Source organism: Anolis carolinensis, chromosome 2, assembly GCF_035594765.1.
Source record: "Anolis carolinensis isolate JA03-04 chromosome 2, rAnoCar3.1.pri, whole genome shotgun sequence".
NCBI classification, from domain to species: Eukaryota; Metazoa; Chordata; class Lepidosauria; order Squamata; family Dactyloidae; genus Anolis; species Anolis carolinensis.
This window is the reverse complement of record NC_085842.1, coordinates 164,980,274-165,004,005: the sequence shown is the minus strand read 5'-3', so window position 1 is coordinate 165,004,005 and position 23,732 is coordinate 164,980,274. Positions and strand designations below refer to the sequence as shown.

Sequence of the window (23,732 nt, the reverse complement as noted above, 5' to 3'; positions counted from 1 at the left end):
TTCTTTGGCTAAGAAAACCCTGTGAAATTCATGATGTTGCCATAAATCAATAGGCGACTTTAAGGCACACGGACAGAGACAGATGTATAGCTGAAGAAAGTACATACAGTAGAGTCTCTTATCCAACATAAACGGGCCAGCAGAATGTTGGATAATGAGGGATTATGGAAAAACCTATTAAACGTCAAATTACGTTATGATTTTACAAATTAAGCACCAAAATACCATGTTTTACTACAGAAAAAGCAGTTCAATACATGATAACGTTATGTAATAATTACCGTATTTATGAATTTACACCAAAACTTCACAATGTATTGAAAATCTAACGACAAAAACATTGACTACTAAATGGCAAACTCTGTTGGATAATACAGAACGTTGGATAAGCAAAGGTTGGATAAGCGAGAGACTACTGTAATTGATAGAGCGGTTTCAGTGTACGCTGTAGAATTAATAGTTTGGCACCACTTTGAACTGTCCTGGCTCTATGTTATGGATTCCTGGGGTTTGTAGTTTGGTGAGGCACCAACAACTTTGACAAGGAAGGGTGAAGAAATTGTAAAACTACAGCTCCAGTTCAAAGCAGATCATTTGGATTCAGAAATTGGATGGTAAGAAAGTGCGGATGGGGCCTTAGAGAAAGGCAAAGGCAGCCATGTTCTAGAAGTATTCTCTCCTGATGTTTCGCCCACATCTATAGCAGGCATCCTCAGAGGTTGTGAGGTATGGAGAAACAACCTCTGAGGATGCCTGCCATAGATGTGGGTGAAACATCAGGAGAGAATACTTCTAGAACATGGCCATACAGCCCGGAAAACACAACAACTCTGTGATCCCGGCCATGAAAGCCTTCGACAACACATCAAAGGCAGCCTCTTCGCCTTGAAAACAAAGGCAAGAGAAGCCTGAGGGAAGCGGCGGGAAGGCGCATGCGCGGGAACCCTAACTCGCCTCGCTCCTTCACTATTCGGTGGTTCCCTCCAGGCAGCCGAGTGGACCACGTGACCTCCCCTTGTTGAGGGAGTTACTCTTTCCCTCCGATAGAAAGGTCGTCGTGTGTTGGGAAGGAAGTGTGTGTGTTTGTGCGGCAGAGTTTGAACAGCAGGATGGAGGGGGCCGAGCAGCGAGACCCCCTGGAGCAAAGGGTGAGGAAAGAAGCCTTGGGTGTAGGCAGGGAGGGAGAGCGAGGGACCCCCTGAGGGAGAGGCCTAAAACTGAGGCTTTAACACACTGTAGAGCAGGCCTGGGCCAGCTTGGGCCCTCCAGGTGTTTTGGACTTCAACTCCTAAAAGAAAGGGAGGCTGTGAGGAATGGTGGGAGTTGAAGTCCAAAACTCCTGGAGGGCCCAAACTGGCCCATGCCTGCTGTAGAGTTAGTGCAGCTTGACTTCACTGTGGAATCATGGGGGTTGTAGTAGGGCAACTGGCAAGGCACTAGCCCTCTTTGGCACAGAAGGCCTTGTGGAACTATAATTACAGTAGAGTCTCACTTATCCAACACTCGCTTATCCAACGTTCTGGATTATCCAATGCATTTTTGTACTCAATGTTTTCAATACATCGTGATATTTTGGTGCTAAATTCGTAAATACAGTAATTACTACATAGCATTACTGTGTATTGAACTACTTTTTTCTGTCAAATGTGTTGTATATCATGATGTTTTGGTGCTTAATTTGTAAAATCATAACCTCATCTGATGTTTAATAGGCTTTTCCTTAATCTCTCCTTATTATCCAACATATTCGCTTATCCAACGTTCTGCCGGCCCGTTTATGTTGGATAAGCGAGACTCTACTGTACCAGGATCCCATAGCATTAAGCTGGGGTTGTTCTGGAATGAAACAACACTTCAGACTATTTGGCATGAGTTTTAACTGTTGTAATGTTTAAAATTTAAAATTTTTAATATTTTAAGCTTTGATTTTATATGTGTTTTGGGGCATCAAATTGTGCCATGTGTAAGCCGCCTTGAGTCCCCTTCGGGGTGAGAAAGGCGGGGTATAAATGGGGCAAATAAATATTTATTTATTTATTTAAAACATGTATATTCCGCTCTTCTCAGCCCAAAGGGGACTTAGGGCGGAGCACAACATGTATACAGTAAACATTCAATGCCAGAATATAAAATAAACCATAAATATACATAAACACTAAAATCAGTTATCTTCACATTAAAACCATTTTTAAAAATGGTCCCAAGTTAGCTGCACTGTAGCCAGTCAGCCGGATGAAATTTCCTGTTTATTTATGCATTTATTTACAGCATTTATATTCCGCCCTTCTCACCCCAAAGGGGACTCAGGGCGGATCACATTGCACACATAAAGGCAAACATTCAATGCCATGACATAGAACAGAGACAGAGATAAGACACAAGCACCGGGCTCGAACTCATGACCTCTTGGTCAGAGTGATTCGTTAATTTGTAGCAGCTGGCTTTCTTTCCAGCCTGCGCCACAGCCCGGTCCTATTGCTGTCGTTATTGCACTGGCCCAAAGGCTTGGTCCCACAGCCAGGTCTTTTGAAATCTTTCTGAAGGACAGTAGGGAGGGGGCTGATCTAATCTAGCCATGGAGGGAGTTCCATAGCCAAGGCGGCAATCACCGAGAAGGTCCTGTCTCTCGTCCCCACCAATCGCGCCTGTGACAGTGGTGGGACCGAGCAGGGCCTCCCCGGAAGATCTTAATCTCTGCGATGGTTCATAGAGGGAGATATGTTCGGACAGGCTGCCGTGATTTCCTTCCTTACAAAACAAGGCTCACGTGTTTATCTTTCAAGCTATATTTCAGAGGAAGAAACTGGTGAAACAACCTCTGGAGTAGATTGTCGAAGGCTTTCATAGCTGTATTCACTGGGTTGCTGTAAGTTTTCCAGGCTGTATGACCATGTTCCAGAAGCATTCTCTCCTGACGTTTTGCCCACATCGGTGGCAGGCATCCTTAGAGGTTGTGAGGTCTGTTGGAAATTAGGCAAGTGTGGTTTATATATCTGTGCACTTAATGAACCAACCTGGACACAGCATGCTATTTGAAAACACAGAAATGCTGGAGCACTTTAACAACCACTGTGTCAGACAACACAAAGAAGCCATTGAATTCCACAAGCATGTGGACAAAATTTGGCAACCAGTATTTAAAAACTCCAAAATCAGGACAGTAAATAAAGAACAATAGTCAGAAGACAGGAATTCCAGACAGGAAACAATCAGGACCAGTTAACACCTGCCAACAAAGGATTCCCCCAAGCAGGAAACAACTAGGCTTTGAAGCTGCCATGCAATTCAATGCCAATCAAGGTGGCCAGTTGCAACATTCATACTTGCCTCAAAAAGACAAGGGTTGTTTCTCCCACCTTGGACATTCCACAGATATATAAACCCCACTTGTCCAGTTTCCAACAAACCTCACAACCTTTGAGAATGCCTGCCATTGTTGTGGGCGAAACGTCAGGAGATAATGCTTCTGGACATGGCCATACAGCCCGGAAAACTCACAGCAACACAACCTCTGGAGTCTTCTTTGCCCTAGAAAACTGAAATATATGGGGCCGCCATAAGTTGACAGAACCTCTTTCTAAATGCTCCTTGCTTGTTTGAAGAGAAACAAAAAGTGGCTGGCTTTGTATCTCTCCTTTATCGTGTCAGAAGCAAATTAAGGGTACAGATAATGTATTTCTAAAGAAACAAAGTTAAAAGCTTGACATTAGAGCATAAGTTCATAAGAGCAGTCTACAGAAATGGTGTGCAATGCTAGGAAGAAGATTGAGTGTAGTCTGTGATGCTGTTGATCCAACTTCGGCTGACTGTTACTATGGTAAAACAAGTAATGTTATGAAATTTGAGACACATGGTTAGGCAGACAGCTGGTTATTCCTAACTCCCAGTTCTTGAATAGTGACAGAGACACTGCAAGACTTGTATGTGTGGGGGGTGCTTGTGGTAATTTGGTCAGATTTATCTCCTTCACAAGCATTCAGACCTACAAAATACAGTTTAATGTTTAGGTCCAAAATGGGAATTAAATTGATCTTAATTTGATCTGTAAAGGTAAAGGTTTTCCCCTCTGGCAGAAGCTGGAGTTAACAGCAGAAACTCACCCTGCTCCCCGGATTCAAACTGCCGACCTTTTGGTCAGCAAGTTCAGCAGCTCAGTAGTTTAATCCGCTGCGCCACCGGGGGTAGTACATATCAAATCAGTAATACAATTAGCCCAACATAGTGCCAGACAGGCTGGAAGATTCTGGAAATTGTATTCAGAAGTGTATATGCAGATCTCATTTCTAAGTAGAAAAAAACCCTGATATTACTTAAAATGTAATATATTCAGTACCTGTATATTTATATTGTGATGTGAGTTGGATCCGATTTCTAGAGAGCTAAGCAGACTACATTGGGATAGTGTTTATTTATTTATTTATTATTATTTACTGTACTTATACCCCACCTTTCTCATCCCCGTAGGGGGACTCAAGGTGGCTTACAAACTATAACAATAATTCAATGCCAGATTCAGACAATAACAATATCAGTAAAAACACAATATTATAAAACTGTAAAAAAATATATACATATCAATTAAAATAGTCTTTCAAATGATTCAAACATATCAAAAGTCTAGCACCAACTGAGTTTTGTAAACATTGAACCAATTGCTTCACTGTTCTTCCGTCATACTTATGGGCCATATTAATCCCCAAAGGCTTGCTTAAATAGCCAGGTCTTAAGATTCTTCCTGAAAGTTAAGAGCGAGGGGGCTATACTGCTGTCACTGCGGAGGGAGTTCTACAGCTGAGAAGGCCCTGTCTCTCTTCCCCGCCAACAGAACATGCGATGGGGGTGGGACTGAGAGCAGGGCCTCCCCAGAAGATCTTAACAATCACATCGGATCATAAAGGGAGATGCGTTCAGACAGGTAAGCTGGACTGGAACTGTTAAGGGTTTTATAGGCTAAAGCTAGCCCTTTGAGTTGTGCTCAGAAGCTAATTGGCAGCCAGTGGAGTTGACATAACAGGGGCATTGTATGTTCGTTGTACACCACTCTGGTTGATCTGTTGGACTACTTGAAGCTTCCAAACAGTTTTCAGAGGCAACCTTACATAGTTGCAGTAGTCTATGCAAGATGTAACCAGAGCATGGACCACTGGCCAAGACTGACTTCCCAAGGTTCGGGCACAACTGGCGCACAAGATTTAATTGTGTGAAGGTTCCCTTGGCCACCGCTGAAACCTGGGGTTCCAGGCTCAGCAGTGAATCCAGGAGAACTCATAAGCTGCGAATCTGCGCCTGCAATGGGGAGTGCAACCCCATCCAGCACAGGCTGTAACCCTATATCTTCTTCGGCCTTATGACTGACCAGGAGTACTTCTCTTCAGCGTATTATGAAAGAAAAAACCTCAGAAGTTTACAAATGTTTGTATAGTGGAGAATAAAGGTGACATAACATCTATATAACATCTTAAGTAGCATTCAATAAAATTATATTTGTTTTTAAAGATAAGCATGGCTATACTATGCTTGCTTCAGTGTAATAGTAAAGTTGAACGAAGAGCCTAAAATAAGATCCATATATACAGAGACAGGTGTAGATCTTGGTAGCAACATTACACTTGGGAAAGTGTGGATATATGAGATGGGATCTTCACAGGTGGTAATTCGTATTTTGATCACCATGTTAGGATCATAACGTGAACCCTCTAAATAAGTGGAAACTTGGTAAGTCAACATATAAGTTCCATTGATTCAATGGGCCTAATCCAGTTGGAACTAACTGGATTTAGGCCCAGGAAATAAGCTTTTCTGTCTGCAGAAATCCTAATTAAAATATTTATATAATCTGAAGAAACTAAATAAACTTTTGCAGTGTATGGAAAAGTGTTATCTTTGTGAGCCAAACAGTGAAATTTGGACAATTTAGGGACAGTGTTGTGTGTATGTGCGCACAGACAGATGCGTTTTGCTACACCCTAGTTTGATGAGTTTCCTTCAGATTGTGGGATAAACATAATATATACCTGGCAAAGGACAGATGTTAGTATAGGTTTTCTTAGGTTTGTAAGAGGAAGCTTGTGATTTCCAAGCAGATGTTGCAAATCATCAGCAACTAACAATATTTCGTGTTACGTTTCATATTCACATAGAAAAGATGCACAGAATGGTAACACATATTTTGTTAACAGAAATATAGAACATAATAAAAAGTTTTTCAGGGGTAAAAAAACTGAAGTATAGGATTATTTAGTACCTATCAGGATTCTTATATCAAATAATAATTTGACTTACATCAGCATTTCTGTCCTGCAAATAAAGGTTGATGGATCTGCTTTTGCTGTTCAGAAGGAAATAGAAGTGGTGAAGATTTTCAGCTGGAAGCCTGGGAAAGGTATTTCAAATGGTTTGGTGTTGGTGGGAAATGATGTGAGAGGTACAACTCCAGATTACTGGACAATAAGATTTCCATTTTCTTGGGAGAAACATGTATAGCGCTATGTTTATCTCCCAAGTACAGTCCCTAAAAGAGGCCTTGGATAGCAAGGCTAGGAAAGAGAAGAGCCAAGAGAGACAATAGGTGGACAATTGGCTATGTTTAAAGTAAAATGGTTCTTTATGTTGTAATATTAAATTTTTATAGCCAGAAAAAGCATAATGCATTTAATATATCTAGAACCTAATTTATCTTAAGTCTTCAATGATGGTTTAAAGAACAGAAAATTTGTACATACTGGTTTTGTAATTGTCTTCTACACGAGATAAATGTGTTCTTTTGATCATTATGGTGTAAGAGGGGCAGCTCTCAGATGGTCCAGAAGCAGATATATTGATACTTAAAGGCCCCTGTGATGGGGTTTAAGATCACAGCACAGCTGGTACACTGCCTGAATGTAGCACCTGCTTTTTATTGTCCAGGATGTATGTATAGCAGACTGGGCTAAATCAGCAGTTTGTATGGTGGGTGTAGAAAGCAAAAATTAAGGAACTATATATGTTAGGTTCTGAGGGTAGAAAAATGGTAAGAGATTGTGGTTTTGAGGCTCTAAAACCAGAGGCTCCCAAACTTATTTGGCCTACTGCTCCCTTTTCAGGAAAAAATTACTCAGCATCCCTTTGGAAATCAGTCTTGTTTAAGTGAATGAACAAAAAGATGCTGTGATAAATTTGCATGCTTTTATGTATCTATATTTCTACCTACAACATGGTAAAGAAAGATGTTATTATGGGTAAAGACATGGTAACTAAAGATAACAAATGATAATATTCAAATAATGAAGGGTAATGTTAAAATAAAAATTGCAAATAACATTAAAATAACCCTAAATGAGAAGAATGGACTTGGTACGCTGTTATCAATTTATTAATGTTTAGCTCTATTTTTGTCAGCAGCATGAATTAATTTTTTAAAATACTTACTGGTATTTCACTATTATCTGCTTGTCACACAATTCAGAAACTATCTAAATTAGATTTCATACATGTCACCTTTTTATAGTGTTGTATTGTAGTGTGTCATTACACGCACATATTCCTGCCGATGCATGCTGGATTTCCCGACAATGAGCGACACACTCACTTATCAATACTTGCTTGTTAAGACTGACAGTGGACTGATTTGTTATAACTTGTGTTTTGGAAACGAAAGAAATCTCAGCGGCTTTAATAACTCTTACGTTACATAACAATGAAACATATGTGAACATGTGTTGTTAGGAGCTTTCATGGCTGAAATCACTGGGTTATTATGAGTTTTTCGGGCTGTATGACCATGTTCCAGTAGCATTCTCTCCTAACATTTCAGCTGCATATGTGGCTGGCATCTTCAGAGGTTCTGTTGGCAGTGAAGCAACTGGAGTGTATATATATTTATGGAATGTCCAGGGTGGGGGAAAGAACCTTTGTCTGCTTTAAAGCAAGTGTGAATATTGCAATTAGCAAGCTTGAATAGCATTGAGTAGCCATGAAGCTGGAAAGTCAACAAGTGAGGGTATTTGCATTGAGGTAGCCTGGCCTCTGTTGCAGCTTCTTGTTTGATAACAATAGGGTTTCACCTCTCCTAGAATTTAAAAGAAACATTCTTTTAGTGTTTCTAGATCTGATGAGAAGGGTAGGAGAGAAGGCGACAGACACTTTCAGTGATGCTGAATCCTTTGAAGATTTGGAGATAGACAGTGAAGAGTATTGGGAATCGGATGGTGAAGATAGCAGTGTGCCCACCACCAGTACAACTTCTCCTGAGATGAAAGTTACACCCCAGCATGAGAAAGAGGACTGGGATGCAGAGGTGGCAGATACTGAAAACCGAAACAATCCTTATGGTAGGTAGATCCTTGCATTAAAAAACAAAAACAAAAAACAAATAATGATAAAAAGTAATGTGACTGGGTAGAGTTAATTGTGAAAAGGGGATCTCATCCTGGTGAAATTTCTGAGAAAAATCCAATATTGACTTTTTAATGCACCAAAAGAGGGAATTACCACTATTGCTACTGTTGGTTTGCTACAGGATTCCAGAGCATTGAACCATGATAGTTCAAAGTGAGGCCAAACTGCATTAATACAGAAAAAACCCCTAATAGTACAAATGATGTAGTGGTCCCTTTAAAAATCAATATTAAAAATTACAATATAAGAGTTTTGTGCTACTTTAAAGACCAGTGAATTTTATTTGACATATAAGTGTTCATGGACTGCAAACTGTTTTAAGGGGTCTCAGGGCAGTTTCCCACAAGAAAGTGGCAAACATTCAATGCCATTAGTGAAAACACACAAACCAAATCAAACCAATAATACAACAACATCAATATAACTTATAATAACTAACTAAAGTAAATAAATTTAAACAATATAAAATAATTAATAGAAGCATAATAAAATCTCATTTAGTACATTTACATGATAGTAAAAATCTGAGTTGTTTGCATTGCAACAGACTATCACAGGTATCTCCCATTAAATTTTTTACATCAAAAAGAATTGAATCAATATGGGATGTTGAATTGAGAACAGTTGTTTTCTGAATTTATCCCAGTATTTCTGTAATTCGTTTATTCCCGAGCTCTCCTTTTGAACATGCTTTTGTTTGTCTCTAGGAAACAGCTGTAATAGTGCATAAAGTGGTATCTTATAAAATCTTGCAATATCATTGTTTCATGTGATGATTTGTTTTTCCAGTCATTAGGGCCATTGGCATAGAAATGAAAGCGAAATCAAGGACTGCTTTTTTTAGTTCTGTATTTTGCCCTCTTTCCTTGCACAAAACTGTCTCTGGCTTGCCTTGCATATTTTATAATAATAATAATAATAATTTTATTCTTATACCCCGCCCCATCTCGGGGCGACTTACATGGAGCCAAGCCCGAACAGAACAATAAAAACAAGACAAGAAAACCAATGAAACCAATAATCAAACCATAAAAACAAGTCATAAAAACCACATACAAGATAAAATGTTAAAATCATGGATTAGGTTCAAAGAATCTAGGCCAAAGTGCTAAGAGTGCAAATAAATCATATCATCAAGGGAAAGAGGTTACTCAGCTGTAATAGCTATAAAGTGGCATTATAATACTGGGGAAGGCATTCACTGTAATGGACAACCGGTCGATGATACAGAGATCAGTCACCAAAAGCCTCCCGGAAAAGCCAAGTCTTCAGGCTCGTCCGAAAGGAGAGGAGGGTAGGGGCCTGCCTAATCTCCCCGGGGAGCGAGTTCCAGAGCCGGGGGGCCACGATGGAGAAGGCCCTCTCTCTCGTCCCCACCAGCCAAGATTGTGAAGGTGGTGGGAGCGAGGGGAGGGCCTCCCCCGACGAACGAAGAGGTCGTGCAGGTTCATAGGGGAAAATGCGGTCTCAAAGGTAGGTGGGTCCCAAACCGTTTAGGGCTTTGTAGGTGATAACCTGCACCTTGAATTGGGCCTGGAAAATAAACGGCAGCCAGTGGAGCTCCTTAAACAGTGGCGTTGAACGCGCCCTGTAGTTTGCTCCAGTTAGAAACCTGGCTGCCGAGCTTTGTACTAGTTGTAATTTCCGGGCCGTCTTCAAAGGCAGCCCCATGTAGAGTGCATTGCAGTAATCCAATCTAGAGGTAACTAAGGCATGGACCACCATGGCCAGATCTGACTTCTCGAGGTATATTTTCCCACAAGGGTAAGAGAGATGTGTGGGTGAATTAAGTGATCTGTATGTAATCTGCATTTTTAGTCATCCTTCCTTTTCCACAGTTAGTTTATGATTGTAGCACTAACTGGGTAGTCTGTGGCTTTTTATGTGGTTCTTGCTTTAAAGTACTCACTGGTTCTTCAGGGTTAAAATGTAAATTAAGGCAGCTTATTACAGGGTCTTTACTGTACTTTTTTTTTTAGAAGTTATTGTGAGGGCTGTCTGTGAAGAACTCACTTAGTTTTTAAATGGGAAACATAACAATATATTTTCTACTCACATGGAACACCTCAGAGTTATGCTGTGATTCCTAAACAGAGAAATTTTCCTTTTTATAATACTTATTCCTGGTAACGGTGCATATTATACCTGTTCGGAATATTTTGGGGATACTTTGGGGACACAACTTAGTCATGCTTTCTGCCAGACCTGTTTTCCTTTTAGCCTAATATCCATATTATTTCTTAACTTCCTACTTGCCTGATTGAAAACAGAAGACAAAGTTTTTAGTAACAGAAATGTCACATGATTATTCCACACGTATTCCCAGAACTATTGTAATCCCCAAAGGAATAATGTGTCTGCTCTTTTTAAAGAACTTGAAGGTTTTAATCTGAATTTTAATTCTTTTTCCTCATTCATAGCAATATTATAACAATACATACACTACGCAGGAGAGGGAAGAATTGCATACTAGTGCCTAATCTAGTCCTGTAGGTAGTCCTTTTTTAATTAAAGGAGCAAGCTGGGGTACTATTAATTTTTTACATAATTTAGTATTGATGGCAAGATGCGTAAAGTAGAGAATGAAATAAGTTACTGCATGCCAAAAAATTATGTTGTTCTGCTGGGTAGACCCCAATACACTTTGCCTCAGAAAAGAAAATCAAGGGTTGTTGTGTTTTCTGGGCTGTGGTGAAACAACCTCTTTCATAGCTGTATTCACTGGGTTTTCTCGGCTGTATGGCCATGTTCCAGAAGCATTCTCTCCTGACGTTTTGCCCACATCTGTGGTAGGCATCCTCAGAGGTTGTGAGATATATGCTTCTGGAACATGGCCATACAGCCCGGAAAACACACAACTACCCTGTGATTCCTGCCATGAAAGCCTTCGACAACACAGAAAAGCAAGTTTCACAGTTGGAAATAATGAATTCTCTAGCAGTGTTATTTTATTTAGCCTTGAATCAGATCCAGATTTTATTTCATTAGCAATGACAGATCTATTCCCGATATATTATTTACTTATCTAGACAGAGGTTGTGGAAACACGATTTCCAAATAAGTGTGAAGTGATATATTTTGTGAGAATTAATACTATGTATTTAGCTTGCTAATCACAATGGGACATAAGACATGCCTGTCAGATTGCTCACACAAGTTGTTAAAGAAAAAATGTTTTCCTACTTGTATTTCAGCTTATTTATTAGTAAGATTAGAATACAAACAATTTGCTAAAAATTGGGGTCTTATTCCTTAGCATAAATGCCTAGAGTTATAGCTGACTAGATACGTAAAAATAATTGAACACCATATTTACTTAAAATCGCATATTTACTTAAAATCTATCTCTTTAGATTTTGATGATATTATTCACTGTGGAGATTGCTCGGCTAAGGATCAAGCAGCACCGTATTCAGTTCAAGGACATCTTTTGTATGACCCCAGCTTACACCATGTAGCACCACTGACTTTGAAACACATAGAGGCTGTGTTGGTGGATGGCCAGTTTGATGATGCTGTTGACTGAGAAGTATTCAGGACTGGAATATCAACAACAAGACTGGTAAGCATAGGCATAAAAAATGCTAAGAAGAACCACATATAGAAAGCCACGCATAGCCTAAATGTAGCACAAATCAGATATTGAACCATAAGTTACAATTATAGTATTGGAATGTTATTAAGATTACACAACACAACAGATTTCTTGCATAATGGCATTTTGGTGTTTTTAAAAAAGTACCTTTCAGGGACTGAGATATTGGGTAATTACAAAACATTCATTTTAAGCATGCAGAATGTAATCATGCAAAATTATTTCCAAAAAAATAATTTGTGGGCTGGGACTTATTTCTGCTAAGTAATTATAACATTACTAGTGTTTCCCGGGTTCACATTTTCTTTGTGTCTCTTTCTTTCTTTCCTTCCTCCCTGTCCCTCATACACTTTCTCCCTTTCTCTTTTCTTGCTTTTATTTTCTTCCTTCCTTCCTCTTCCCTTATTTTGTTTCTTCTTTTCTGTTCTTTTTCTTCATGGCTCTTTCTTTCCAATTTAACTGCCATGGTTCCATCCTAAGGAACCTTGGGTTTTGCTGTTCAGGAAGGGGCCTTTGGAATCCCCAGCCAGTAAACTTCAGGGCCTCTGATCCAACTACAATCCCCAAGTTTCCATAGGATGTTGTCATGGCAGTTAAAGGAGAACAGGGTGCTATAATTGGGATAGTGTGAATGGGCACCTGGTATTCTAACTTTCTTATTAATCAGTATTGACTTTTCCTCATATTTAGAACTTATTTTTAGAAATAGATTTATATTTAGTATATGTTTGTATCATATTCAGGTTGTCTGCAGGATCCCTCTTTATTAACACTTGTGTTTATGTTTGTTCTCAACACTGGAGCCGAAATATTACTTCTAAATTGGATTTCTTCATGAAAACGATCTAAGATGCAACAGATACCATTTCCTACTCTGTAGGCTTTGTATTTGAGAAGATTGAATGACATATAACATTATAAACTGGACTGCTGGAAGTTTAGGCAAGGAGATAGATGACAATTTCTAATTTAAGTTGTCTTAGAAATGGTTTGGGTTTATTTTAAAGTTATGAATGTGATTATTGCAATTCAGAAGCTGATCATTATGTTCGCCTGTAAATCATGCAATGTTATTTTTTATTTTTAAAAAATTGTGTTGTTGTATATTTTTCTGTTACAAATTCTGCATCATCATTTGTGCAGTTCAGTTTCTTGAATGTATTTATTTATTTGAAGCTGGGGCCCTCAACCATGCTGGAGACATAGATCTTGGTGGGGTGACTCCTGAATAAAACAGGCTGTGTAATGGTTTAGGCATTGTGCGTGTGTGTGTTTCATTTATTGTGTACTCTGGGAGCCTTCCTAGATTTATTTATTTTTACCCCACCTCTTTACCATTAAAGGGACTCAAGGTGGATAACAATAAATATGACACACTGAAAATTAAAACAATGTATATGCATTAAAATATAGATATACATATTTGTGTATGATTAAACATTACACATTAAAATATTTAAATGCATTAAAACTCCATACCCATCCCAAAATCCCAATCACACATTTTCAAAAGCCCATTTCTCATGAGTTGATAATGCCTATTTGCAGAGAAACAGTCTCATGTGTGTACAAACAGAGACATGTGACTTCATTATGAGTGCATCTGTTTGATACAGTAGATACCTAACCCTTGATTGAGTATGTTCACTTTCAACTGACTGATTTATATCATTAACTGTCTGGATTTACAGACTCCAAATCCATGATTTCCACTGACTATAGGTTGTTAAATGCTATACATGAAATGGTGACGATTAGGGCCGGTTCAAGGCTATACGCAACTACGCGGCCGCCGGTGGCGCTGTTGTCCCAGGGGCGCCAGAGGCGCCTGTGCGTGAGCATGCGCACGCGCGCACCCCTGCCTCCTCCTTCCAGCCAGGGTTTCAATCAGAAACCCCACACCAACATTCACGCACAGCACCATCACCCAAAAGCGCCCTCCCTCTTCTCCCTCCCTCCTTCCTCTTTTACCTGGTCTCCCTTTCTGCCTTGAAGCCAGGCTTTGAGGCTGCGGAGGGGGCGGGGCCTAAGGGCACGGATGGGGCCTAAGGGCACGGAGGGCACGCACCTCCCAGGAGACCACGCCCCCTGCTTCCGAAGGAGTGCCTTGGAAGTGCCCTTCGGCCCCGCCCCCTCCGCAACCTGCGCGTGGCCTGATCAAGATGGCGGTTCCCATGGGCTGTCTGGCCATGTTCCAAAAGCATTCTCTCCTGACGTTTTGCCTGCATCTATGGCAGGCACACTCAGTGGTTGCAAGGTCTGTTGGAAACAAAGCAAGTGGGGTTTATATATCTGTGGAATGTTCAGGGTGGGGAAAAGAACTCTTGTCTGAGGCACGTGTGAATGTTGCAAATGGCCACCGTTATTAGCATTAAATATCCTTGCAGCTTCAAAGCCTGGCTGCTTTTTGCCTGAGGTAATCCTTTGTTGGGAGGTGTTAGCTTGCCCTGATTGAGGATCCCCTGGTGCCCTCCCTCTTCTTCCCTCCCTCCCTCTCTCCTTCTTCTCCCTCCTCTGCCTTTCTGGCCTTCTTTCTTCCCCTTTCCCCTTCCTTCCTTCCTTCCTTCCTTCCTTCCTTCCTTCCTTCCTTCCTTCCTTCCTTCCTTCTTTCTTCCCTCCCTTCCTCCCTCCTTTCTTACTCATCTCCTTTCTACGTTTTTCCAGTCTCTCTGCTGAGTTTATAGCTATATTCCAGAAGCATTCTCTTCTGATGTTTCGCCTGCCTCTATGGCAGGCACCCTCAGTGGTTGCGAGGTCTGTTGGAAACAAAGCAAGTGGGGTTTATATATCTGTGGAATGTTCAGGGTGGGGAAAAGAACTGTTGTCTGAGGCACGTGTGAATGTTGCAAATGGCCACCGTTATTAGCATTAAATATCCTTGCAGCTTCAAAGCCTGGCTGCTTTTTGCCTGGGGTAATCCTTTGTTGGGAGGTGTTAGCTTGCCCTGATTGAGGATCCCCCTCTTCTTCCTCCCTCCCTCCCTCTCTCCCTCCTTCTTCTCTCAGTTGTTGTGAGGTCTCTTGGAAACTAGGCAAATGGGGTTTATGTATCTGTGGAAGGTTCAGGGTGGGGAAAAGAACTCTTGTCTGAGGCATGTGTGAATGTTGCAAATGGCCACCTTTATTAGCATTAAATACTCTTGCAGCCTCAAAGCCTGGTTGCTTTTTGCCTGGGGTAATCCTTTGTTGGGAGGTGTTAGCTTGCCCTGATTGAGGATCTCCTGGCGCCCTCCCTCTTCTTCCCTCCCTCCCTCCTCCTTCTCCCTCCTCTGCCTTTCTGGCCTTCTTTCTTCCTCTTTCCCCTCTCTCCCTCCCTCCCTCCCTCCCTCCTTCCTTCCTTCCTCATCTCCTTTCTACTGCACGGACTTTCACTGGCCGTTTCCCCAGTCTCTCTGGTGAGTTTATATCTATATTCCAGAAGCATTCTCTTCTGTTTCGCCGGCATCTATGGCAGGCACCCTCAGTGGTTGCGAGGTCTGTTGGAAACAAAGCAAGTGGGGTTTATATATCTGTGGAATGTTCAGGGTGGGAAAAAGAACTGTTGTCTGAGGCACGTGTGAATGTTGCAAATGGCCACCGTTATTAGCATTAAATATCCTTGCAGCTTCAAAGCCTGGCTGCTTTTTGCCTGGGGTAATCCTTTGTTGGGAGGTGTTAGCTTGCCCTGATTGAGGATCCCCCTCTTCTTCCTCCCTCCCTCCCTCCCTCCCTCCCTCCCTCCCTCCCTCCCTCCTCCTTCTCTCAGTTGTTGTGAGGTCTCTTGGAAACTAGGCAAATGGGGTTTATATATCTGGAATGTTCAGGGTTGGAAAATGAACTCTTGTCTGAGGTACCTTGATTAGCATTAAATAGTCTTGCAGCTTCAAAGCCTGGCTGCTTTCTGCCTGGGGTAATCTTTTGTTGGGAGGTGTTAGCTGGCCCTGATTGTTTCCTGTCTGGAATTCCTTTGTTTTCTGAGTGGTGTTCTTTATTTACTGTCCTGATTTTAGAGTTTTAAAAATACTGACGTTTTGCCCACACTTCAAGTAAATCACCCCAGCTTTGCCATCAGAGTTGTCAGAGATTGAAAAGAAGGTCTGCTCATCATTCTCATGCTCAGCAGAGGACAAGTACCATAGTTATCATGCTGAGTATATTATCTAAAATGCCAAACCCTAGTTACTGTAGCCCTATTGAAGCTTCTATCTGAGTAAGAAGGCTAAAATTACCATATTTACATCAATCTCAGCCACACTTTTTTTGCCTAAATGACTATTCCAAAATTGAGGTGCACATTACATTTGTGTAATACAGTAAAGACAAGTGGGTTGCTGTGAGCTTTCTGGCCTGTATGGCCATGTTCCAGAAGCATTCTCTCCTGACATTTTGCCTGCATCTATGGCAGGCATCCTTAGAGGTTGGAAACTAATCAAGTGGGATTTATATATCTGCGGAAAGTCCAGGGTGGGAGAAAGAAAGAACTCTTGTCTGTTGGAGGCAGGTATAAATGTTTCAATTGCTTGGCTGCTTCCTGCCTGGGGGAATCCTTTGTTGGGATGATTTATTATTATTATTATTATTATTATTATTATTATTATTATTATTATTATTATTAGGCCTTGCTCCAGGGAAGGTTCTTCTGCCGTGGCTCCCTCCCTACCTACCTACCTATCTACCTTTCCACATATTTTCCACATTGTGTGTATGTGTATGTATATATAAGATGCACACACACACACACATACAAACACATATGCAGGGACCATATGTGCCGTGTGTGTGTTCTATTCACCTCTACCTTTTATTTTTCAGTGATTGGTTTGTTGGGAGGGGGGGGGGGGCAAAAATACTGCTTGCTTACACTTGAAAATTTCCTAGGGCCGGCCCTGGTGACGATGGATGCATTGAACTGTCTGCTTATGCGTAACCATTTGGGATGTGATCATCTGCTTATTTTGCATTTGTGAGAGTTCCAGGAACCCCATGGATTCAGTGGGCTCACTAAATAAATGGAATTATAATCCTTATGTCTCTAATCCATGGACATTCCAAGATGGTCCTTGTTTGGGTCATAAATCTGGAAAAATGCACATAATCTGTCTGGCAGTAGAAATAGCCTGGCTCTATAAGATATAATGAAATTCCTCTTAAAACATTGAAGATAGTAAATATACTGGCAATGAGTAGCTACTTTTTTATACTTGCTTGAATTTTTCATTACTGCATAAGAAATGTCCTGAAGTAGTTTATAGGGTATGCTGAAGAGCACATTAGTCATTCTGAATACTTTATCTACCGGTAGATGTATATGTGTGTGTGGGTGGGGTGTTTCAGATATCTTTCTTCAATGTACCTGGTTCCTGGTAGTGAACTTCCTGTGCTGCATCTCTGCTTTCCTTAAATAGATCTGAGTCTGTGCACATAACTTGGTACCTCTATTGTGTAGTGTGTGTGCACGCTTAATGTTGGAATTAAGATCACTTGATGCCACTGTATGCTTGGGAGAAGAGTTGATGCTTCTTTCCCATAGGCCGAAATACAATTCTGATGCTTGATATTGATGATTTCCCAAAATAGTTTATATTGTGATGATTTTTAAAAATTCTTGTCATGCACGTACAGGTTTGTATAGATGGAGGAGTTGCCTACTTTGTATGAGTTTCAGAGTCATTACTTTTGTTGTCTGTGCAGACTGTAGGGGGCAGCAGTCATCCAGCCATAGTTTTTATGGCATGCTTCTCCAAATAAATAATCACAGAAACATAGTGCAGCAGCCAAACAATTTAGTTATCAGGAACAGTGTTAGTGCTGATCAGATATTACTGAAATGGTCCTTTATTGGACCCAAGAGTTATTAAAAAGTTAATGTGTGTTACTTAAAAGAGTTAATTTAAAGACATGTGTTTTTGTAACTTACATATTTTATTTCTGTAAACTTTTTAAATATTACTTTTGGCACAATTAATTGCTACTTGTTTTTATTTACTGAGTTTGAAACCAGAATTATTTGTAGGGCTCAAATTTATGGTGGGGATTTTTGAGACAAACATAGTTCCTTCATTCCAGTCTCTTTACTGCTTTCTAGTTCTGTGACTTAACAGCCATTTATGTCCCATTTTTGCAAGTGATGACACACAGTTTGCTGAATACGTTCTGCATTTACTGGTTAAAAATTTAAGGACAGCACTGTCACGGATTCTATTCAAAGGCAATAACCAACCATTTAGAGACATGTTCTAAATATCAGTATGCAAAGGGATTTTGTATTACCTTAGTGTTGTGTGATTTCAATGCCGCTAAAATTGTGGGTTCAGAATATCAAGCTTCCAGAAAGCCAGATGAAACACAGATTGATTGAAGGCAAAATCAGAAGTTTTATTCTCACTGGCCGGAGAGGGTATTAGCAGAGGCACTGCTTCAAAGAACTGACATACTGCTATTGTGAATACATAGCATATTTATTGTATTTATTGACAGCTGTTCAAGTCTACCATGCTGGCTCCTGATTGGCTCAGAAAATGTCTGGCTAGATTCCATTCCCTGAGTGGTCCAGGGTTCTGTCTGACATCATCACTGGTTATCTTTGCTGTGGCGGGAAACTTTAATAAACTGATTTGTGTCTGTTTATCAATCCGTCCATGATAGGGACATGATTGGAAAGGAATGTGGTGTGACAAGAGATAATGGGCTGAATATTCTAGCTCCAGTTGATACAATGGGGTTAGTCCAGATAAACAATGGGTTCTTAAGGTGAGGGCCATCTCAGTGGGTGTCGCAAGGGTGGATCTGGTTTGGTGCCATAGGAGAGGAAGCATTCCCAAAGATAACCCTGATCATATCAGGTGAAACAGGAAAGAGGACCCCAGGGGCTTTGATACAAGTCTATTGTATATCTCCCCCAAGTCTTCCAGTTCATTGTGAAAGGATTATGGTAATTTGGGGAATCATTTCCTTAAATTCAAGGTGGGGTGAAGCATCATTCCAAGGGAATTTAAAAGTAGTTATTATAGGGCAAAGTGGAAAAAGGCAGTTTATGTCTCAATGCACTTTATGTCTCAATGGAGCCACTTCTTGTAATTCATAATTTTGCGGTCTAATTTTCAGTAACAGACTAATCTAGAGAATCAAGTGGGTAGCATAAGCTTTCATAGACTACGTCTGCTTTCTCAGGTGCATCTGTACATCTAGTCTAGGAATGCTTATCCCACTAACTTTGTTCTTAGTCTCTAAGGAGCTACAAGATTCCTTTGCATACAGTAAGCAAATGGTTTCCCATGGGAAGTCCACACACAGGATAGTAGACTTGGAAGCAATGTCTGTGTGCTCAGCCCTTTCCCCGCAAACTAGTTTTTTCTTTTCACCCCTCGACCCACCTACCAGCAGCTATTTTTCTTTTGTACCATACTTGTAATTCTGTTATTTGCAAATACTGATTCTAGAACACTGAGCAGTGATTTGAAATGGGAGTTAGCCGAGGTGGAATGAGTTAAGGACCCTGTGGGTTACCATGCCTCCTTTTGAGAAAGAAATCACCTAGATGATTATTTTGATTCAAAATAAGCCCTTGTAACATGAAGTTGCACCTGAGTTTTGTGTTGATCTTCTGTCATTAACCACCTATTGTAGTAATCTTATGGAGCAATAATTTCACTAATTCCTGTACTAAATCCCAGGAGTGAGGTTAGCTTCATTTTTGTTGATTTTTGTTGATTTCCAGCAGCTTCTACACAAGAGATGACTTGTTTTAATATAGTCAGCTTGTTTTTGTTTCTGGAGGTTGCAGCAACTTTGCCAATGAGTCTGAATATGCTGAATTTGCAGCTGGAGAAATTGATCACTTTGCAGCAGTTTTTCCTTTTATATTCATCTATGGCAATGGAGTGCTGGACATAAGTCTGATAGAGAGGATCAGTATAGAGGCTGATGGACAGAGAGATTGAAAGAGATGCGATTTAAACACAAGTTTTAATATGAATGGTAAGGACATAGGCCGCAAAGTAGATAAGATAATTATTCCTATATCCTGCTGCTACCTTGGGATGCTGAAATTAGTACGGAAATTGATATAGAATAATAGATACAAAATTCTAGGGTTGTGTTGTATTAAGACGTAGCTGCAATAAGGAAAAAATGACCCCTGACCCCTTAAGAGCTAGCAATTTTATTCTGCTTTTGTAAACAATGCATGATGTATATTAAATATGGCAGCTAAATTTTATTTTCCTTGGCCTCAATCCAGTTAAACTGAAGTAGTCCTACCGAATATTTCAGAACATAGTAAATCATCAACTATGTCAGCTCCATTAATTCAGTCAATCTGTGACATTAGGTCTAAAAACTGTATTACATATAAGCCACTCTTGCTCAAAGAGCTGGGGGACACCTGCTCGGACCCCTGGCCATTGACCTGTGGGGTTCTGCAGGGGTCTATTTTATCCCCCATGCTATTTAACATCTACATGAAACCGCTGGGAGAGGTCATCCGGAGTTTTGGAGGGCGTTGTCATCTCTACGCAGATGACACGCAAATCCACTACTCCTTTCCACCTGACTCCAAGGAAGCCCCTCGGGTGCTAAACCAGTGGCTGGCCGCTGTGGCGGACTGGATGAGGAGGAACAAGCTGAGGATCAATCCTGACAAGACAGAGGCCCTCCTGGTCAAACGTGCGTCAGATCGGGGTATTGGGTGGCAACCTGTGCTGGACGGGGTTGCACTCCCCCTGAAATCACAGGTCCGCAGTTTGGGGGTCCTCCTGGATTCAGCGTTGACGCTTGAAGCGCAGGTGTCGGCGGTGGCCGGGAGGGCTTTCGCACAACTCAAACTTGTGCGCCAACTGCGACCATACCTCGTGAAGTCTGACTTGACCACGGTGGTCCATGCCTTAGTTACCTCTAGACTGGACTACTGTAATGCGCTCTACGTGGGGCTTCCCTTGAAGACGGCCCAGAAATTACAATTGGTCCAACGCTCGGCTGCCAGATTAATAACAGGGGCAAGTTACAGGGAGAGATCCACTCCCCTGTTTAAGGAGCTCCATTGGCTGCCGTTCATTTTCCGGTCCCAATTCAAGGTGCAGACTATCATCTATAAAGCCCTAAACGGTTTGGGACACACCTACCTCCATGACCGTATTTCCTTCCATAAACCTGCCCGATCTTTACGATCATCCGGGGAGGCCCTTTTATCACCACTGTCTTTATCCTAGGCCCGCCTTATGAGTACAAGGGAGAGGGCCTTTTCTGCTGTGGCCCCCCGATTGTGGAACTCACTACCTACTGAAATTAGGCAAGCTCCCACGTTGTTAGCTTTTAGGAAAGACTTGAAAACATGGCTCTTCCGCTGTGCCTTTGGTGAGTAATTTCTGTTATTTCTGTGTTACTCCCACCCCGAACATCTATCCTCTAGATTACCCCACTTCCATATGTCCCTGCCCGCAGTGGAGTACCCCTATGTCCCTCTCACTCCAGGTTTTATCTTTGTGTTCACGTGGCCTGCCCTTGTTTTACTGTTTTTTGATTTCTTAATGTGATGCCTATTATCATTTATTGTATTTTTAATGGTGCTATGTTATGTTGTTTTATATTTTGTTTTATTGTATTGCTCTGGGCATGGCCCCATGTTAGCCGCCCCAAGTCCCCGTTGGGGAGATGGTGGCGGGGTATAAATAAAGTTTTTTTATTTTTATTATTATTATTATTATTATTATTATTATTATTATTATTATTATTATTATTATTATTATATGCCTAGATTCACAGCGCCACATGCAGCAGGGAGAACTCCAGTTACCATTATGATGGGTGAGTCCCCCCTCAAAACCCACCAGTATTATATTCAAAGTTGGACATATTGGGTATTGTGCAGGGAGAACTGCAGTTTCCATCATATTAGTTAATCCCTCCCAAAACCCCACTAGTATTCAAAGTTGGACATAATGGGTATTTATGCAGGGAGAACTACAATTACCATCATGTTGGGTCAGTCCCCCTCAAACCTCACTAATATTCAAAGTTGGTCATTTTGGGTATTTGTACAGAGAGAACTACAATTACCATCATGTTGGGTCAGTCCTCCCTCAAACCCCTGGTCAGTCCTCCCTCAAACCCCACCAGTATTCAAAGTTGGTAATATAAACCACAGGGGAAAACAAACATTAAGGGGAAGGCAGAAAGCGGCCAGGCTTTGCAAAACAAGCTGACCAAACAGGGATTCCCCTAGAAATAAAGTAGTCTGGTTTCAAACCAGGAAGGCTATTCAGTTATATTCCAGACCACCAAACAGGAATCCCCAAGGTAGGAAACAGCAAGGCTTTGAAGCTGCAAGGCTATACAGAACTACTCACCTGCCCAACCAAGCAATTCCCTAGGTACAAAGCATCCAGGCTTTGAAGTACCGAAACTATTCATGCTATTCAACCCGACCAACCAAGCATTCCACAAGGTAGCAAGCAGCAAGGCTTTGAAGCTGTGAGGCTATGCATTGTAATTCTAGCAGCCCAAAAAAAACAATTCCCCTAGAATGCAAGGATCCAGGCTTCCAAGCCAGCAAGCCATTGCATTCCAGCTCACCAAACAAGGATTCCCATAAGAAGAAAACGGCCAGGCTTTGAGGCTGCAAGCCTATTCACTGCTATTCCACCTGGCCAACAAATGATTCCCAGAAGCCACAGCAATGTGTGGCTGGGCAAAGCTAGTAATTATATGTAAAAAAGAAACATGTAATGTACCAGTTATATAACATTGCAGAAACATCAAAATTAATGCAGAAGTTGAAGACTGAAACTGAAAATTATTAATTGGAGAGTGAATAAACTCTTTATCAGAATGTGTTAGGTTTATTTGATCCTAAAGTGAGTCCTGTATAAATAGCAAACAAAGCTATTATTGGAGCTGTATACCACAAAATAGACCCTGGACACATTTAGTAATGCGTAAGCTTCTCCCTATTTTCAGCCTTTGACAAATTGAGTCAAATTTCCTAAGAAACAGGTGGTGCAGTTGTTCTTTTGAATGATTTGGTTGAATTAGTACAGTAACTCCTTAGGTCCACTACAGCCATCTAAAATGTGTCACTACACATGATACGCAGCATACCAGAACTGTGCAATTCAGAGCTATCGTCAAGAAGAAATATGGTTTGAAGGCGCTTTAGGATTTTAGTAAGGAAGGTTGATTAATTAATTAATTACTTTTCTTTTGCTTGTCTGTTAATTAATTGTTTAATTGATTAGCATCAACTTGAGAAGTATTCTGCTCCTTGCCAAGTTATTCTATGAGAGATGTATTGTGCTGCCCCCCCCCCCCCCCATGTGTAGAGGGAGCTCACTTCTTAAGTCTTGACAGTGTTGCTGTTGTAGGGGTCCAGTCCATATGAAAGTAAGCTTTAGTTCTATGCCTGATGGTATGGCACCCTGAAACTCCCAGCAGAGCAGTAAATGTCCTCAAAACTGTGTGAGAAAAGGTTAAAATAAAATTAAATTTCTGTTGTTTTCCATTCTGTCATACTAATATTAAAAAATGCAGAATACTAAAAAGGGTCCATATTTTTCTTCTAGCGCCATGGATTAACCAAGTAGATGATAGTTGATTAATTTATTAAAACTTCACTGATTAAAACTGGCAGATTTCATTAGAAATATTGCTGGATATTATTCCATTGCTTAAAGAGAATTGGACACAAGGGGGCAGACTTTAGTAATAACTTGCAAAATTCTGAGAAGGCATGAAACAAATTCTACACTTGGAACAACTAGTGCTTAAAATAGTAGAACTGGCCAATCAAA

The 23,732-nt window shown here is 40.8% G+C and overlaps 1 protein-coding gene and 1 long non-coding RNA gene across 7 annotated transcripts in view; both read left to right on the top strand.

Moving 5' to 3' along the window:
• Nucleotides 1-934: 934 nt before the first annotated feature.
• coprs (coordinator of PRMT5 and differentiation stimulator) lies at nt 935-13,222 on the top strand. 2 transcript variants are annotated; one of them, XR_010003042.1, is made up of 5 exons: nt 935-1,148; nt 4,826-4,915; nt 6,310-6,382; nt 8,076-8,309; nt 11,730-13,222. XR_010003042.1 is itself a non-coding variant. In XM_008114381.3 (5 exons), exons 1-4 carry the CDS (start codon nt 1,110-1,112, stop codon nt 11,900-11,902), a joined length of 519 nt encoding a protein of 172 aa, XP_008112588.2. In that variant the 5' UTR covers nt 943-1,109; the 3' UTR covers nt 11,903-11,938; nt 12,715-13,222. The 2 variants fall into 2 exon arrangements, 1 of the variants encoding a protein (XP_008112588.2); XM_008114381.3 differs by lacking the exon at nt 4,826-4,915 and having other exon boundaries at nt 943-1,148; nt 11,730-11,938; nt 12,715-13,222.
• A 508-nt stretch (nt 13,223-13,730) lies between these two features.
• LOC103279415 (uncharacterized) overlaps nt 13,731-23,732 on the top strand; it is a 162,380-nt gene continuing 152,378 nt past the window's right edge. For 4 of the 5 annotated variants that reach the window (XR_010003048.1, XR_010003045.1, XR_010003043.1 and 1 more), the window contains exon 1: nt 13,731-15,365. This is a non-coding gene — a long non-coding RNA (uncharacterized LOC103279415). The remainder of the gene's footprint in view (nt 15,366-23,732) is intronic. The other variant, XR_010003046.1, reaches the window with a different exon arrangement.